Raw genomic sequence first — 18,026 nt, 5'->3', positions numbered from 1 at the left:
ACTCAATTGACCCGGTTATCCTAGAAAGGGGAGATCCCATAGGGTGGGCCTTGGTGAAGGAGGAGCGACAGCTCCATGCCCAAGCTGAGATATATCTTGGGCCATCTCACTCAGATTATCAGTTCTTTTAGTATCACTGTACTGCAGCCTGTGTGCAGGTGGTTTCATGGAGCTCTGTGGGGCATTCCAAATCCCATAAGAGTTACAGAGGGTTAATCCAGGATTAGCATCATCATTAGAGTTAGCAACTATTGTGCTTTTTGTTAATTTTGTATCTGAGGAGGGAGTACTATTTAAAAATTCTGTAAAAAGTGTCTTTCTACTGCTTATCTTAATGAACTTGTTCTGTAGTTTATAGTTTAAACTATGGTCTGATAAGAGTGTTATTCTGCTATCTGATATCTAGCAAATCATGAGAGGGATTGCACCACACCCAGTCAGCTAAAGGTAGTAACAGAGTTTCTGTTTGACCCTGGAAAATGTTACACCACCAGATATTACGTGCGGATGATCACACTTCTGTTGTGGGGAGCGACGGTTCTATGAGCACGAGGGAAATAAAAGATGTTAGTTGTAATTTTTAAAATTCGGAAGTTAGAAACTAAAAAAGGAGTAAAAATACTTTTTTGCACATTAAAAAGAGAAAAATCACAATTATATGAAAAAGTCGAGGATTTAACCAAAACTCAGGAAATTTAACACTATAATGTGATTCCTGTGCGTTCGATACCTGGGTATATGCACTTTAAGAGAGGCTTTCTCCATTTTACCAGGAATTAACATCCAAAAATAGAAACAGAAAGCAGTTGCATTCATGTTCCTGGCAGTGTACCAAGAATCTCTGCTTTAAACACACACCCATTTTGATGTGAAACATTGCTCCTTTGTATTGTACAACAACATTTCTTAGCTTTTTAAGGTCAGCTACTTTGCTGCGCAGCAGATTTTATCTAGCTTTGTATGGTTTGGTCACTTTCTGTTGTTTAGCATTAAGTGGAGTGGTTGCATTTTTGTTTCTATACAAGTACCAAGAAAAGTTCAGGAAGTTCACAAAGATACCATCTTTCATCTATGCTTTCATACCTACAGGATTAAACACTGCAGGAATTCTGCAGCAGTGAACTGAAGACAGCAATAATAAAATGTTACTTACTGTCGCACTACATTGATTCCATGCTGCAGAAACATTTAAAAAGCGCCATTTCTGGTTTAATACAATATAGACAGAATAAAATCAAAATACAATTGAAACATTATTGGGCCGGAATTTCCTTGATCGTTGAAATTTCCGCCTGTTTCTATGCTGATCTTGCTGATGGCAACTTACACTGAAATTTCGTGAGAATCTCATTAGAACATGAAAACCGGTGTAAAACAAGCAGCTATGAGGCCATAACACAGGATGTAAATTATCACTCACTTAGAAGGACATGGGTTAATTTAGGGCAGCCACCATGGATTTGTAAAAGGAGAGTCATGTCTGACAAATTTAATAGAGTTCTTTGAGGAAATAACGTAGTTTAATGTAGTCTAAATAAAGGAAATGCTGCAGATGTGTAAATGGATTTTCAAACAGCATTTGATAAGGTGCTGCATAGGCGATTTGTGGATAAAAGTAAAGCACACAGTATTAAGGAACTATGGTAACATGGAGAGGAAGCTGGCTAAAGGACAGAAAACAGTGAGTTGTGGCAACTGGATAGTTTGTGGTCTGGAGGGATATGAACAACTATGTCTGAAATTTAATGCAGAGAAAGGTGAAGTGATATCTTTTGGGAGAAAGGGGAAAGAAAATATGCACAAAATGGTAAAACCTTGAAAGGAGCAGAAGAACAGAGAGACTTAAAGTGTCAGGCACACAAATCTTTGAAAGTGGGAGGTCATGTTGATGAAACTGTAAAAATAGTGTATGGAATTCCAGGCTTTAATATTCTGGCATAAAGTACAAAAGCAAAGAGGTAATGCTAAACCCAGAGCAAATTATTGGTTAGGCCCAGTTAGAACATTATGTCCAGTTTTGGGTCCTCTACTTCAGGAAGGATATCAAGGTCATGTGGAGGATACAGTAGAGATTTACTAGGGATGAGAGATTTTATTTAGGAGGACAGACTAAAGAAACTGGGGCTCTTTTCATTGGAACAGAGAGGGTTAAGAGGAGATCTGATGCAGGTGTTCAAAGTTATGAGGGATTTTACCGAGGTAAATATGGGAAAATTATTTCCACTGGTTGATGAATTAGTAACTATGGGACATAAATTTAAGATCATACCAAAAGAACGAAAGGAGAGGTCGGGAGAACATTTTTTGATGTAGAAGGCCAACATAGAACGTCATACCAGAAACACTGGTGGGAGCCGAATCCATTACAGCTTTTGAAAGGAAAGTGGATACATATTTGAAAAAGAAAAAATTGAAAAGGTATGTGGAAAACGCAGGGGAATAGGATGAAGTGGGTCGATCTTTCAAAGATATAGGCCATTTAATGGAAAAAAGAACATTTTAAGCCTCTTTCCATTGCACAAGATGAATAAAAATGTTATTGGTTATGATTTTAAAAATTCTCAACTGTAGAGTAATGAATTATTTGGAAAATTAAAGTGTAATTCTAATTTCTAAAATTGTTTTTGTGTGGTTGGTGACACTAAGGCTCTTACTTTACCTCATATACACAATTGAATAACTCCCAGTCATAAATAGTCATCTGGTAGGCTAAATCTTTAGAACTCATCAACTCAAAAGTTGCCATAGTTCCAGTAGATGGACCCTCCTGATCTGGCAGTGGTGTCTGGAAAAGACCATACCAAAACAAAAATTAAATAAAAGGTATCTTTAGGCGCAATGCAAAATTTATGTTTCTTTCCCATGAAAAGTAACATGGCATGCCAAAAGGCACTCCTTTAATCAGTAAAATCCATACAAAGTAGAAGATATACTGCAGTATAAACAGAGTTTTTCTGACCGTAATTTTAAATTGCAACATGGAACAGCAATCAAATACTTTTGATCCAACAGAAGTTTGTCTGAGATCACAATAACTCACATGCTTAAGCAGGTTGTAGAAAAGTTTTGATATGGCAATATGCTTATGCCTAAACGTAGTTCCTTGTTTCTACATATGAGAATATGGAGGGAGATAGTACACTTGTTAATTATCATTATAGTTTGGGCTTTTTTCAACACTTTTTTTTCTCCCGCAAATAGTTTGACAGTTTTCATAAGCAGATCCTGTGAACTGACACCTGCGTCTTTTACTCTCTGGCATATTGGGTTAACGTAGCCAAGTTTAATCATTAATCTTGATCACGGTAAATTGCTTATTGATTTCACACAGGGTCCTCACTAAACGGTAATTTTCCGACTTTGAACTGCTGACAAGGAAGCTCACCCAGCAGTGTATATCACAAATTTGACAGTGCGCTGCACATTATTTTTTGAACGGTCGGAAAATAGTGGGCCGTGCGCACCCGAATTTCAGATATGTGTCAACGGACAAAGCTTCCCATCCGTAGGACAGATCTCAAAATTAGTAGAAAATCTCACAATGCTAGACCATTTTGTGCAGGATATACCTACTGATCAGATTTATTTACATTTAAATGATTCACAGTCATAGGTAAAATACAGTAACGACAACTTGCATTCATATAGCACTTTTACAAAATGTCACAAGGCACTTCAGTGAGGCGTAATTAGATAAAAATGGAGCGCCAAGCCGAAGAAGGAGATATTAGGAGGGGTGATCAAAAGCTTGACCAAAGAGGTGGGTTTTAAGGAGGTCTTAAAGGAGGAGAGCAATGTGAAGAGGTGTAGGGAGGGATTCCAGAGCGTGGGACCGAGGTGGCGAAAGAAACGGCCACAAATGATGGAGCAAAGGGACGGAGGGATGCATAAGAGGCCTGAGTTAGAGAAATGCAGAGTTCTCAGAGGGTTGTAGGGCTGGAGGAGATTACAAGAATGGGGAGGCGTGAGGCCATGTAGGATTTAAACTTGAGGATGAGAATTTTAAATTTGAGCCTTAGGGAGAACTGAGAACCTATGTAGGTCAGTGAGGACAGGGTGAATCATAGAAATTTATGGCACAGAAGGAAGCCATTCAGTCCATTGTGCTCGCTGAAAAAGAGCCATCCAGCGTAATCCCACTTTCCAGCTCTTGGTCTGTAGCTTTGTAGGTTACAGCACTTCAAGTGCAATCCAAGCACATTTAAATGCAATGAGGGTTTCTGCCTCTACCATCTTTCCAGGCAGTGAGTTCCGGACCCCTACCACCTTTTGGGTGAAAAAAATTGTTCCTCAGCTCCCCTCTAATCCTTTAAATTACTTTAAATCTATGCCCCCGGTTATTGACCCCTCTGCTCAGGGAAATAGGTCCTTCCTATCCATTATCTAGGCCACTCATAATTTTACACACCTCAATTAAATCTTGCCTCAGCCTCCTCTGTTCCAAAGAAAACAACCCCAGCCGATCCAATTTTTCCTCATAGCTAAAATTCTCCAGTCCTGATGACATCCTCATTAATCTCCTCTGCACCCTCTCCAGTGCAATCACAACTTTCCTGTAATGTGGTGATCAGAACTGTATGCAGTACTCAATCTACAGTTATAGCATCACTAGGCACCGGACACGACAACAGCAAACCAAGCCCAGTCGACCCTGCAAAGTCCTCCTCACTAACATCTGGGGACTTGTGCCAAAATTGGGAGAGCTGTCCCACAGACTAGTCAAGCAACAGCCTGACATAGCCATTACTCACAGAATCATACCTTTCAGCCAACGTCCCAAACTCTTCCATCACCATCCCTGGGTATGTCCTGTCCCACCAGCAGGACAGACCCACCAGAGGTGGCGTTAGAGTGATATACTGTCAGGAGGGAGTGGCCCTGGGAGTCCTCAACATTGACTCTGGACCACATGAAATCTCATGGCATCAGGTCAAACATGGGCAAGGAAACCTCCTGCTGATTACCACCTACCGTCCTCCCTCGGCTGAGGAATCAATCCTCCTCCATGTTGAGCACCACTTGGAGGAAGCACTGAGGGTAGCAAGGGCACAGAATGTACTCTGGGTGGGGGACTTCAATGTCCATCATCAAGAGTGGCTCAGTAGCACCACTACTGACCGAGCTGGCAGAGTCTTGAAGGACATAGCTGCCAGACTGGGCCTGTGGCAGGTGGTGAGCGAACCAACACGAGGGAAAAACCTACTTGACCTTGTCCTCACCAATCTACCTGTCGCAAATGCATCTGTCCATGATAGTATTGGTAGGAGTGACCACCGCACAGTCCTCGTGGAGACGAAGTCCCGTCTTCGCACTGAGGACAACATCCAACATGTTGTGTGGCACTACCACCGTGCTAAATGGGATAGATTCAGAACTGATCTAGCAACTCAAAACTGGGTATCCATGAGGCACTGTGGGCCATCAGCAGCAGCAGAATTGTATTCCAGCACAATCTGTAACCTCATGGCCCGGCATATTCCTCACTCTACCATTACCAACAAGCCAGGGGATCAACCCTGGTTCAACGAGGAATGTAGAAGAGCATGCCAGGAGCAGCACCAGGCGTACCTAAGAATGAGGTGCCAACCTGGTGAAGCTACAACTCAGGACTACATGCATGCTAAACAGCGGAAGCAACATGTTACAGAGAGAGCTAAGCAATTCCACAACCAACGGATCAGATCAAAGCTCTGCAGTCCTGCCACATCCAGTCGTGAATGGTGGTGGACAATTAAACAACTAACGGGAGGAGGAGGCTCTGCAAACATCCCCATCCTCAATGATGGCGGAGTCCAGCACGTGAGTGCAAAAGACAAGGCTGAAGCGTATGCAACCATCTTCAGCCAGAAGTGCCGAGTGGATGATCCATCTCGGCCTCCTCCTGATATCCCCACCATCACAGAAGCCAGTCTTCGGCCAATTCGTTTCACTCCACGTGATATCAAGAAACGGCTGAGTGCACTGGATACAGCAAAGGCTATGGGCCCCGACAACATCCCGGCTGTAGTGCTGAAGACTTGTGCTCCAGAACTAGCTGCGCCTCTAGCCAAGCTGTTCCAGTACAGCTACAACACTGGCATCTACCCAACAATGTGGAAAATTGCCCAGGTATGTCCTGTCCACAAAAAGCAGGACAAATCCAATCCGGCCAATTACCGCCCCATCAGTCTACTCTCAATCATCAGCAAAGTGATGGAAGGTGTCGTCGACAGTGCTATCAAGCCGCACTTACTCACCAATAACCTGCTCACCGATGCTCAGTTTCGGTTCCGCCAGGACCACTCTGCTCCAGACCTCATTACAGCCTTGGTCCAAACATGGACAAAAGAGCTGAATTCCAGAGGTGAGGTGAGAGTGACTGCCCTTGACATCAAGGCAGCATTTGACCGAGTGTGGCACCAAGGAGCCCTAGTAAAATTGAAGTCAATGGGAATCAGGGGGAAAACTCTCCAGTGGCTGGAGTCATACCTAGCACAAAGGAAGATGGTAGTGGTTGTTGGAGGCCAATCATCTCAGCCCCAGGACATTGCTGCAGGAGTTCCTCAGGGCAGTGTCCTAGGCCCAACCATCTTCAGCTGCTTCATCAATGACCTTCCCTCCATCATAAGGTCAGAAATGGGGATGTTCGCTGATGATTGCACAGTGTTCAGTTCCATTCGCAACCCCTCAGATAATGAAGCAGTCTGAGCCCGCATGCAGCAAGACCTGGACAACATCCAGGCTTGGGCTCATAAGTGGCAAGTAGCATTCGCACCAGGTAAGTGCCAGGCAATGACCATCTCCAACAAGAGAGTCTAACCACCTCCCCTTGACATTCAACGGCATTACCATCGCCAAATCCCCCACCATCAACATCCTGGGGGTCACCATTGACCAGAAACTTAACTGGACCAGCCATATAAATACTGTGGCTACAAGAGCAGGTCAGAGGCTGGGAATTCTGCGGCGAGTGACTCACCTCCTGATTCCCCAAAGCCTTTCCACCATCTACAAGGCACAAGTAAGGATTGTGATGGAATACTCTCCACTTGCCTGGATGAGTGCAGCTCCAACAACACTCAAGAAGCTCGACACCATCCAAGATAAAGCAGCCCGCTTGATTGGCACCCCATCCACCACCCTAAACATTCACTCCCTTCACCACCGGCGCACAGTGGCTGCAGTGTGTACCATCCACAGGATGCACTGCAGCAACTCGCCAAGGCTTCTTAGACAGCTCCTCCCAAACCTGCGACCTCTACCACCTAGAAGGACAAGAACAGCAGGCACATGGGAACAACACCACCTGCACGTTCCCCTCCAAGTCACACACCATCCTGACTTGGAAATATATCGCCGTTCCTTCATCGTCACTGGGTCAAAATCCTGGAACTCCCTTCCTAACAGCACTGTGGGAGAACCTTCACCACACGGACTGCAGCGGTTCAAGAAGGTGGCTCACCACCACCTTCTCGAGGGCAATTAGGGATGGGCAATAAATGCCGGCCTTGCCAGCAACGCCCACATCCCATGAACGAATAAAAAAAACCTCCCTGCTCTTATATCCTATGCTTCAGCTAATAAAGGAAAGTATCCCGCATGCCTTCTTAACCATGTTATCTACTTGTCCTGTTACCTTCAGCGAATTGTGGACATGCACTCCAAGGTCCCTCTGTTCCTCTACACCTCTCAGTATCCTCCCATTTATTGTGTATTCCCTTGCCTTGTTTGCCCTTCGCAAATGCATTACTTCAGACTTCTCTGAATTGAATTCCATTTGCCACTTTTCTGCCCACCTGATGCGTCCTTTGATATCTTCCTGCAGTCTACAGCTTTCCTCCTCACTATCAACAACACGGCCAAGTTTTGCACCATCTGCAAACTTCTTAATCATGCCCCCCTACATTTAAGTCTAAATCATTGATACATAGCACAAAAAGCAAGGGACCTAGTACCGAGCCCTGCAGAACCCCACTGGAAACAGCCTTCCAGTCACAAAAACACCCGTCGACCATTACCCTTTGCTTCGTGCCACTGAGCCAATTTTGGATCCAACTTGCCACTTTCCCTTGGATCCCATGGGCTTTTACTTTTCTGACCAGGTTTGGATGAGCTGAAGTTTACAGAGTGTGGAGGATGAACGATCAGCCAGGAGAGCATTGGAATTGTTGTCTGGAGATGACAGGCATGAATGAGAGTTTCAGCAGCAGATGGACTGAAGGAGGGGCGGAGGCGAGCAATGTAGAGGTGGAAGTAGGCACTCTTATGATGGGAGAAGGTATGGGGTCGCAAGTTCAGCTAGAGGTTGAATAGGATGCCGATGTTGCAAAGAGTCTGGTTCAACCTGAGACAGTGTCTGGGAGGGGAAACGGAATCAGTAGTTTGAGGTGGGGGTTGAAGACAAAGGCTTCGGTCTTCCCAATGTTTAATTGGAGGAATTGCAGCTCATTCACTGGACCGTTGATTTTAACTGTTCCCACCGGGCGGGAAACGATCAGCAGTGGGTTGGCCGTCCATTTTACACTGACCGATTTTCCTTTCTATTGACTTCAACAGAAAGGAAAATCAGACAGTGTGTAAAACAGGCGGCCGACCCGCTGATGCCCATTTCCCGCAAGGCGGGAACAATTAAAATTGATCCCTAAATGTCACAAGGCACTCTGACAGCACAGAGACAGTGGAAAGGTTGAGAGAGGTTGTGGAGATGTAGTGCATGTGTCATCAGAGTACATCTGGAAGCTGACCCCATGTCTTTGGATGACGTCGCCAAGAAGCAGCATGCAGATGAGGAAGAGGAGATGGCCAAAGATAGATCCTTGTGTGACTCATAAGGTAATGGTTTGGGGGGCAGGAAGAGAAGTCATTGCTGGAGATGCTCTGGCTATGATTCGATAGGTAAGAGTGGAACCAAGTGAGAGCATTCCCACTGTGCTGATCAACGGGTGAGAGGTGTTGGAGGAGGATGGGGTGGTCAACTGTGTCAAAGGCTGCAGAGAATTCAAGGAGGCCAAGAAGGGATAATGCACCACAATCGCAGTCACAGATGATGTCTTTGTTTTTAAGTGTATAAGTGGTAATTTACAATACATACTATGACAATGTCAGTGACCCTCAGGTAGGTTCTGGATGGGGAAGTGGGAGATGAACGTGAGAGGGGGCAAGATATCGGGAGGGGAGTCAAGGGTGGACCAGTAACCATCTTCAAGACTGCTGGGGAGGCTGGAGGAGCACTTTGGATCCCTAGGAAAAGATTAATTTTAATAACTTACCTCTCGTTGGTGGCTGATGAATCCTGAGTGGGGCAGGCCCAACGCCTGCTCCGCTCATCGATGATGAAATCTCAAAGGGGATACTTTAACAGTCTTTAGGGCCCTTTACATATTCAAGGGCCTTTTGCCTATTTTAAGCATCTGCCCGTGACGCCTAAATACGGGTTCCACAGATTTAGCAGTGAGACCAACACCTGCGCAGAAGCCAAAAGAAAGATGGCCTCTATATCAGTTCTCACCGCAGGATAAAAAAGTCCAGAATGAATGTTGCCATTGCTGAAGAATCCTTTTGATTTTATCAAATTGAACCAGGAGCTTCTGCAGATTGTACAGGATGTCTGGAAAAATCTTCAAATAATTACTTCCTATCCTTAGATTACCATTCTCTCACTACTGCAAGGATCCACAAGACAATTTGTCTTAAAATCGGAGCATTTAAAAAATTCATACACGTAGTCAGTCTTACAGGGTTGGCTGCAACTGTGGGGATCCACGTGGCTGCTTAATTTCCATCTTCAGGGATTCTGGAGCCATCAATTAGGCAGAGGTTATTTTCTAAATCATCCAACTTATTATCTTAGTCAGGAAGTATTGCTGTTGCCTACCTTCCTCAGATCAAACTCTCTGTAGGTTTGGATGGATGGCTTAAGCAGAGAACAAGTAGGAACCTCACTAATCTGCTGCCATTTTTACAAGTACATCATGCAACCGTGGTAAAATTTCCCTTTTAATTCCATCACCAAAACGTACTTTTCATCTGTTCTCTTATCTAGCCAATTGTCGCTTCTCTTCCCAAGCCTGCACCATTAACTTGGGAGCCCACCAAGGATCCGTCCTATGGCCTCTCCTCTTCCTCATCCATATGTTGCCCCGTGGCGACATCATTAATAGAAATGAGGTCAGCTTTGAAATGTACGCTAATGACACCCAGCAATATCTCTCCACCACCTCTCTCGATCCCACCACTGCCTCTGTGCTGTCAGACTACTTGTCTGACATTCCGTATTGGATGAGCTGCAATTTCCCCCCGGTAAATATTGGGAAGACTGAAGCCATCTTCAGCCCACATCACAAACTCTGTGCCCTTGCCACCAACTCAGTCTCCCTTCTGGCCACTGTCGCAGGCAGAACCAGACTGCTCACAACCTTGGCTCCCTTTTTGACACCAAGCTGAGTTCCTGACCCCATACCTTCTCCATCATAAAGCCGTCCAACTCAGTAACATCACCCACCTCCGCTTCGATGTCAGCCCACCTGCTGCTAAAACATCATCGATGCCTTTGCCACCTTTAGACTCAACTACCCTAATGCTCTGCTGGCTGGCCTTGCATTCTCCGCCCTCTGTAAACATCAGCTCATCCTAAACCCTGCAGCCTGTTTCCTATCCTACAGCAAGTCCCACTTGCCTTTCACCCTGGTCTTCTTTGACCTACATTGATTCCTCGTCCTCCAACGCTTCAAATTTAAAATTTTCATCTTTGTGTTTAAATTCCTCTATGGCCTAAATTCTCTCTATCTATGTAAGTCTCTGTTCCCATGACTGCGGCCTCTTGTGCAATCGCCGTCCCTTTGCCCCCACCACTGGCGGCGGGGTCTTCAGCACATAAGCTCTACTTTGTGGCATTCCTTCCCTAAACCCCTCATGCTCTCCACTTCTCTATCCTCCTTTAAGACACTTCTCCTAATCTTTCCTTTGGCTCAGTGACCATTTTTCTTTCCTTATGCCTCTGAAGTGCCTTGGGACAGTTTGATGTTAAAAGTGCAATATAAATGCAGTTGTTCTCTCTTTTTTTTTTTCCTTCCTCTATCCATTCTCTCCATCCCACTTTTTAAATTTTCTCTCCTTTGTTCCTCTTCTCTCCTGCAGTTCTTTTCCTGTCTCACTTTATTTTTTTTTACCTTGTAGTTTCCCATCTATCTGCAATAATTTTATTCCCCCAACTTACTTTTTTATTTAAAAAAGTAAAATTCCCTTTGCTGCCAATTTTCTTCTCTGCTGCAGCTTTCCCCCTTTCTCCCTCTACTGTTTTTATCTTTTCTCCCTGCTGTACTCTGTTGATTTTTCTTGACAGCGATCTGTCTCTTGCCTTTTCTTTTGTACTTTGTCTTTTTTTCTTATGGTAATCTTGCTGTCTCATGGCAGGGCCACAGAGACGCAATGCAGGCCGATGGACCAGCTGGAGTCTCAATAATAGGGCTTGAACAAATTTATCAATCAAGTATTTTCAAAGCTATATATAAAAAATTGCACTGATCTCCAGGCACCGGGAGCAGGGGGACTACAGAGGTGTAGTTTGTTCCAATAGGATCGTGAACTTGTCAACATTTACTGTCTTAGTACTAAATTCAACTCTATTATTTCAGACAAAACTGCTACTTGTGTCCCAATAATAGTTGCTGACTGAAAGTTAACAAACAATCTGCTATCTCCACTGAAATTCTAGTTAGACAGTGATAAACAAACACCCTGTCAGACCAAACCAGCAGCACTGGCATCATCTGTGACTCGAGAGCAAAATAAATAACTTCTAATTTTATTCATTTAAACCTGCAGATTTTTAAATTAAAGAACGCAATTCTATGACGTATGTTCATTTAGTTTTGGTTCATGCTTACAAAAACACATCCTAAATGTACATCTTATTCATTAGCTTGTTAGATCATAATTTGTATTTCTTGAAAATGTTTATGCAATTTTCCATATTTTGAAAATATACATTCAAATACATGTAATAAAAATGTCAACTAGATGCACTAAAATATGAAGTGGCAGAAATATACAGGGAGAATACTGTGTACTAAAAATGCAAAACTGAGAGTTACTATGTTACTGATGTTAAGGATATACATACCAGAGAGTCAAATTGTTCCCTTGGACAGACAAACAAGCGTCCATTTACATTTGGTATGGTAAAAACCGAAACATCACTTGGCTTCAGAACCACTTTTTCTGAAAGAAATGGGGAAAATATAAATAGTGAAACTCAGGTGAGATTATCCCTACCCACATAAAGTAATCAGTTTTGATTTCGAAATATCTAGGTGCCAGAGGTATTGGTGCTCAAACACACTGTGCCACAGAACAGTGTAATAAGGATCGATTGTTCTCAACCACCTTATGGTATGCTCCTGAACTTGGTCGTTCCACACCTGTGCCAGGTGGTAAATGGAGCAGGCGACTCCTCCACCGATTGGGAAATGGGGAAGAAAAGTAAAATTGATTGGATAAGTTATTGTGTGGGTTTTGAACGGAACATTTAAATGTCACTTTCATTTTTTATGTTAACTTTTTTTTTTAGGTAAAACTTTAAACCAGGGTTTTATTGTTAAAGTAAATGTTATAGTCTTTGCTTGATACAACAGAATATAGAACGATCAGCATTTCCAATATATTTGTTTTGATAGATATAAAAAAAACGTAATTCAGAAACTTTGTTTTACTATGCAGATGGAAGTACGCACCTCCAGCTGAGCTCATTTTCACAAGAACTAGATCTTCCCCTGATCCAAGCTTGTCTGTTACAGCATTGATTACCTCCTTTACAGATGCTGCTACTTGCACACGGATTGTGGTGTAAGTATGATCAATGCAGTAAACCTTAAAAAGAACTAGAAAGAAAATGTATGATATAACATCTTTGACATGTTTCTTACAATCACACAATGTAACAGCTGAGAGAGGTCTGCATTTTTCATGTTGATCACGCAAAGGATCAACATGACAATCACAATATGTTGTTAATTTTGAAAAATGTTACTTCTCCATTGTCTTTGCTCTTTGTTCCCTTCCTCTTTTGCAGCAGTGATTTATGCTGGGGTATGTTTTCTCTGGTACTTTGCACACTTTCTGTGCAAGTCTCAACAGGAAGTATCAACAGACTGTTTGACCATCCAGTGAATCACAGCCAAGCATGATCACATCCTCACTTGTGCACACTTCCAGCAGGAAACCCTGGATATTGATCTGAAGTGGGAATTCTAGCAGACTTCTCCCCTCTCCAGCCACGGGACACTGAAGCCACCATTCCACTATTGAGAAATAATTCAACACAGGCCAGGGACTAATTGAGATCTTCCTGGCCTCTATGGCTCATGGTGTAATTACCTGTTGAGCCATTTGTGAGCTAAGATAACAAGAAAAAAATATATAAAACTACAAAAATACAAAAAAAAACATTTCCTCCAAACACCAGGAAATTAGATCAGTTACAGAGCCTTTATTTTTACACTATTTCAATGTGGTGATTGAACTAAGTGCTAAAGTAACCAACAAAACATGAAAAGCAGTCCAAACCACAGCACAACTGGCAACAGCAAGCAACACTGCTTTGTTTTCTCATCCACAACCTCCTTAGGCGAGATTGTGCTTTGTGATGACAATTTGATATGCAGTACCAAAAAGAGGCAGTCAGACTTAATCTGCTCCACCAGTAAGGTGAGCGTCAATCATGTATTTTAAACTGACGTCTATTCCTCCAATTTTGACAACATTAGATAGATAATGCACAATTAACAGGTTTGCCAGAGATAACAAAAGGCCACTCTGTCTTTTTCTATTTTCACTTCAATAGAAAAATAATTTATAGTTTGTTTTCAAGGAAACCAAATGTACACTCAACTTAATATGGAATGCTCTGCTGATTCCCTGGGGCTGATTTTACTTTGCCCGACACCTCATGCGTACCGGTTTCTGGAGCATAAGGGAGAGGAAATAGGTGCAGAGACCCATAATGCCAGGTCTCTAACTTGTTTGCACTTGACTTTGCATCTAATGTCTCTTGAAAGACTTTAAACAGTCAGTCCTCACTACCATCTCTGGAATGCTGTTCTACAGGGTGATCACCGTCTGAGAAAAATAAAAGTTCTGCACATCCAACCTCACTCCCTGCTTTCTCAATTTAAGTGGGTGGCCTCTAGTTCTATCTGGCCCCGTCACCTCAAATAATCTATCTACTTGTATGTTATCAATGCGCTTAATAATTTTAAAGAGTAGAATCAAATGCCCTCTAAGTCAAAGCCTCTCCAGCAGATCCAAATGCAAAGCACATAAATCCCCATTTTAAACCCACCCACCCCCATGCCCCGACGAGGTCAGCAGAAGCACGTAGCACCTTTCAGTCCCATTTCGGGTTGGCAACATTGACGCTTTGAACTTACTTTCATCCATACTTCTTATGGGTTGCCTCTTTTGGAGTCTATCCTCACCAACGCTAAACTGACGCAAAAGAACTTTGTGCTGTAGTTAAAATTTAAAAAAAATTGGTTTCATCCTTTATTGCATTTAAGCTTCAAATAGCTAACAATCGGTCATAAGAAAGCAGTATTACTGACTGATATTCTGCTAATTTAGTCACAGCTATACATAAAAAACATTTGTTGTTAACTAATCTCATACATGATGAATGTCCTAAGATTTTATAAGTGTAGTTAAGCTTTCAATGTAACTACTTTAATGTTGACTATAAGTTATAACAGATCTTCAGTTCAATATAAAAAAGGATTTAACCAAATACTTTATACAGTAAAATAACTGCTTCAAATTTTGGACTTTGTACTGTTAATACCTTTTTTTGTGAAGTCTTGCCATTTCCTTCTTCGGAGCTATACAATAAAAGCACAATGTTAGTTGGTACAACATTAATGAAGTTTATAATAGTTGGGGGAAAAATTAATATAAAATTTGACACCGATGTGACCACAATGTGCTTGTCACTAACACTTCATGCCAATTAGTGACAGACGCATGTTTCTGCCTAAGATTCTGCTTATCGAAGAAATACAAAAGTAGTCATATACTGCCCTCAAGAAAGGGAGGAAAGTCAGTCACCCAAGCAAGCTCCAACACATCTCCTAGCACTTGGTTACACAGCAGCATTAGCCAACATGTCATTTAGTCATGAGTCATGAGTCATGGATACTCAAAGAAACTAGGGAGGAGATAGCAGAGGCACCAGTGTCCTTATATAAAAAATTCAATACACAAAGGAATAGTGCCAGAGGACTGGTGAACACCAAATGTAATTCTTATCTTCTAAAAGGAAGCTAGAACTAACCCAGGGAACTATAAGCCAGTTAGCTTATAGTCAGTGATAGGAAAGATACTAGAATCTTTGTTAAAAGATCAGATAACAAAACATCTAGAGACTAATAAAAATTAGTCAGCATAGATTTCTAAAAGGAAGGTCATATTTAACTAACCTTATTGAATTCATTGAAGAACAGAAAGATTAGACAAGGGCAATGCAGTGGGTATTGTATACATGGACTTTCAGAAGGCCTTTGATAAAGGTACCACATAAAAGACTCATGACAAAGGTCAGGGTGTGGAGTCAGGGGCCAGATAGCAGAATGGATTGAAAGTTGGCTACAAAACAGAAAACAAGGGGTAGAAGTTAAAGGAAGTTTTTCAAACTGGCAGAAAGTGGGAAGTGGCATCTCTCAGGGATCCATGCTGGGACCACTGTTGTTTACCATATACATAAATGATTTGGACTCAGGAATTGGAGGTATGATGTCGAGATTTGCAGATGATACCAAATTGGGGGTATAGCTAATAATGTGGAAATTGCACCAAAATGCATCAAGACGTAAACAGGCTTACACAGTGGGTGGATCAATGGCAAATGAAGTTCAATACAGCAAAGTGTGAGGTGGTTCTTTTTGGTAGGAGGAATAAGGAGGCCACTTATTCCTTGAAAGGTAATAAATTAAATGGGGTAGAGGAATAGAGATCTGGGAATACAGGTACATAAATTACTAAAGGGAGTAATGCAAGCTGATAAGGCCATAAAGAGTGCAAAGTACTGGGGTTCATTTCTAGAGAAACAATACAAAGCAGGGAGGTAACATTAAATTTATGTAGAACCTTGGTTAGATCACTGTTGGAGTACTGTGTGCAGTTCTGGTCTCCATACTACAAAAAGGATATTGAAACACTGGAGTAAGTGCAGAAAATATTTACAAGGATGTTTCCAGAATTAAGAGGCTGGAACTATCAGGAAAGATTGAGCAGAGGCTTTTTTCTTTGGAAAAGAGACTAAGAGGAGACCTTATAGAGGGCTTTAAAATAAAGAAGATTATTGATAGTTTGTCCACATCCACTCTGTTCCACTTGTGGGTGAGTCCAGAAAAAGGAGGCATAAATATAAGATAGTCATTACCAGAATTTTCTTTACACTGAGAGTGGTGAGAATGTGGAACTTGCTGCCACATGGAATGGTTGAAGCAGATAGCACTGACACATTTAAGGGACGGCTTGATGCATACATGAGGAAGAAGGGAAGAGAAGGAAATGTGGGCAGGGTCGAAAGAGGTAATTAAGAGTGGGAGGAGGCTTGTGTGGAATATAAGCATTGGCCTTGAGCAGATGGGCCTAATGGCTTGTTTCTGAGCTGTAGATTCTATGTATGTAATTCTATATATAGCCAGCCCGAGTCTAGGAATTGGGGATGGTGTGTGATACAGAAAGCTAGTAATCTATACATATTTCGGAGTATGTGTAAACATACAATTGCTACATAAATGTAACATTTTCAATAACTCTTCAGTCTTCTCCAATAAGGACATTGGAGCCAACGCTAGCCTTGGTTATGTGACTGGTAAGTGAATTATTATTCCTTAGACTAGTCTGTGATACCTTGGGGGAAATTTTAATGGAGAGCAGGGAAGACTGTCGGGGGAGGGGGGGGGGGGGGAATTCCTGACGGAAAACCCATGGACCTCATGAGTAAGGGCATCTTTCATTTTTTTTTCAGGTTTCCCACCCGACAGGTCAGCCAGGGGGCGGTCGGTTGGTCTAGTGTGTGGGATTGAAGCATTCCTGCTCCTCCGGGCCCACGAGCAGTACAATAAAGGCACTTATTCGCTGAGCCGGGCCTTCTCACATCCTACATGGCGTGAAGCAGAAGGCCTGGGAATCCTGCCCCCTAGGAGTTAAAAATAAAAAACCTGGCAAAATGGAGGCCCGCAGCCGCCTTAAAAGATTTTACTGACCGACCTGCCTCCCGAGAGTGGGTTGTTCGACCACCCCTCAACCTGTCTCCGTTGAAACAGGAAGTGGGCGGGTTGGGGTCGGGTTTTACTTTTTTTTTTTACCTTCCCACCCACCCCCAACCCATCCATCCATTCGTGGGGGTAAAATTTACCCCCTTATATCAAGGACACATACACACAATTACATTTATTATATATCTGTACTTATATTTACATATTTAATCAATATCAGAAATATTAATAGTAATGTTCACAAATGGAAGACAGGAGTGCACATCTGGACTTTCAGAACTTAGTTGCTCCCAAACCTTCAAAAGTTTCAAACAAAGTATGTTAATGCAACCATTGAAAAGCCTTAAACATGAAGAAACATCTTCAATTATTCTTAAAATGTACTGGATATTGCATTATTTTTTGAACTAGTTAATAGATGCAATGGCTCTGGATCTTCGATTTTCTCTGAGCCAAAAGGATTCTTGCTAAAAATGGAATTGTGAACCCTAACCACAAGTATAAAGTTGAAATGTACTTTGTTTCCTTTTCTATGTGTAAGGTCAGTATGAGGGAGACATTGCTGCAAAGGAAACCTTTTCCAACATTTCTATTTTTCTCATATCTATGTTGTCTCCAAAAATTAATAAATTTGCAACAAAAAGACATCTTTGTTCTCTGATACTCGTTCAGGGTCCCAGCAGACATTAATCCAGAGAAAGGAGACTTGTCCATCTGTTGGAGTTGGATCGGAAATTAGGATCTAATGGTTAAAAGCAAGTGCTTTAACGCACA

General features: G+C 42.4%; 1 protein-coding gene across 2 annotated transcripts in view; it reads right to left on the bottom strand.

Moving 5' to 3' along the window:
• The window catches only part of rapgef4a (Rap guanine nucleotide exchange factor 4a), a 243,012-nt gene that overhangs the window by 28,418 nt on the left and 196,568 nt on the right, over positions 1-18,026 (bottom strand). For both annotated transcript variants that reach the window (XM_067987555.1, XM_067987554.1), the window contains 5 exons: positions 14,813-14,849; positions 14,406-14,484; positions 12,711-12,857; positions 12,101-12,198; positions 2,660-2,785 (listed from right to left, as the gene is read on the bottom strand). In XM_067987555.1, the coding sequence (XP_067843656.1) occupies positions 2,660-2,785; positions 12,101-12,198; positions 12,711-12,857; positions 14,406-14,484; positions 14,813-14,849 (487 nt within the window). The remainder of the gene's footprint in view (positions 1-2,659; positions 2,786-12,100; positions 12,199-12,710; positions 12,858-14,405; positions 14,485-14,812; positions 14,850-18,026) is intronic.

This window comes from Heptranchias perlo, chromosome 7, assembly GCF_035084215.1.
Source record: "Heptranchias perlo isolate sHepPer1 chromosome 7, sHepPer1.hap1, whole genome shotgun sequence".
NCBI lineage: Eukaryota > Metazoa > Chordata > Chondrichthyes > Hexanchiformes > Hexanchidae > Heptranchias > Heptranchias perlo.
The sequence above is the reverse complement of the archived record's forward strand: the minus strand, read 5'-3'. Positions and strand labels throughout refer to the sequence as shown.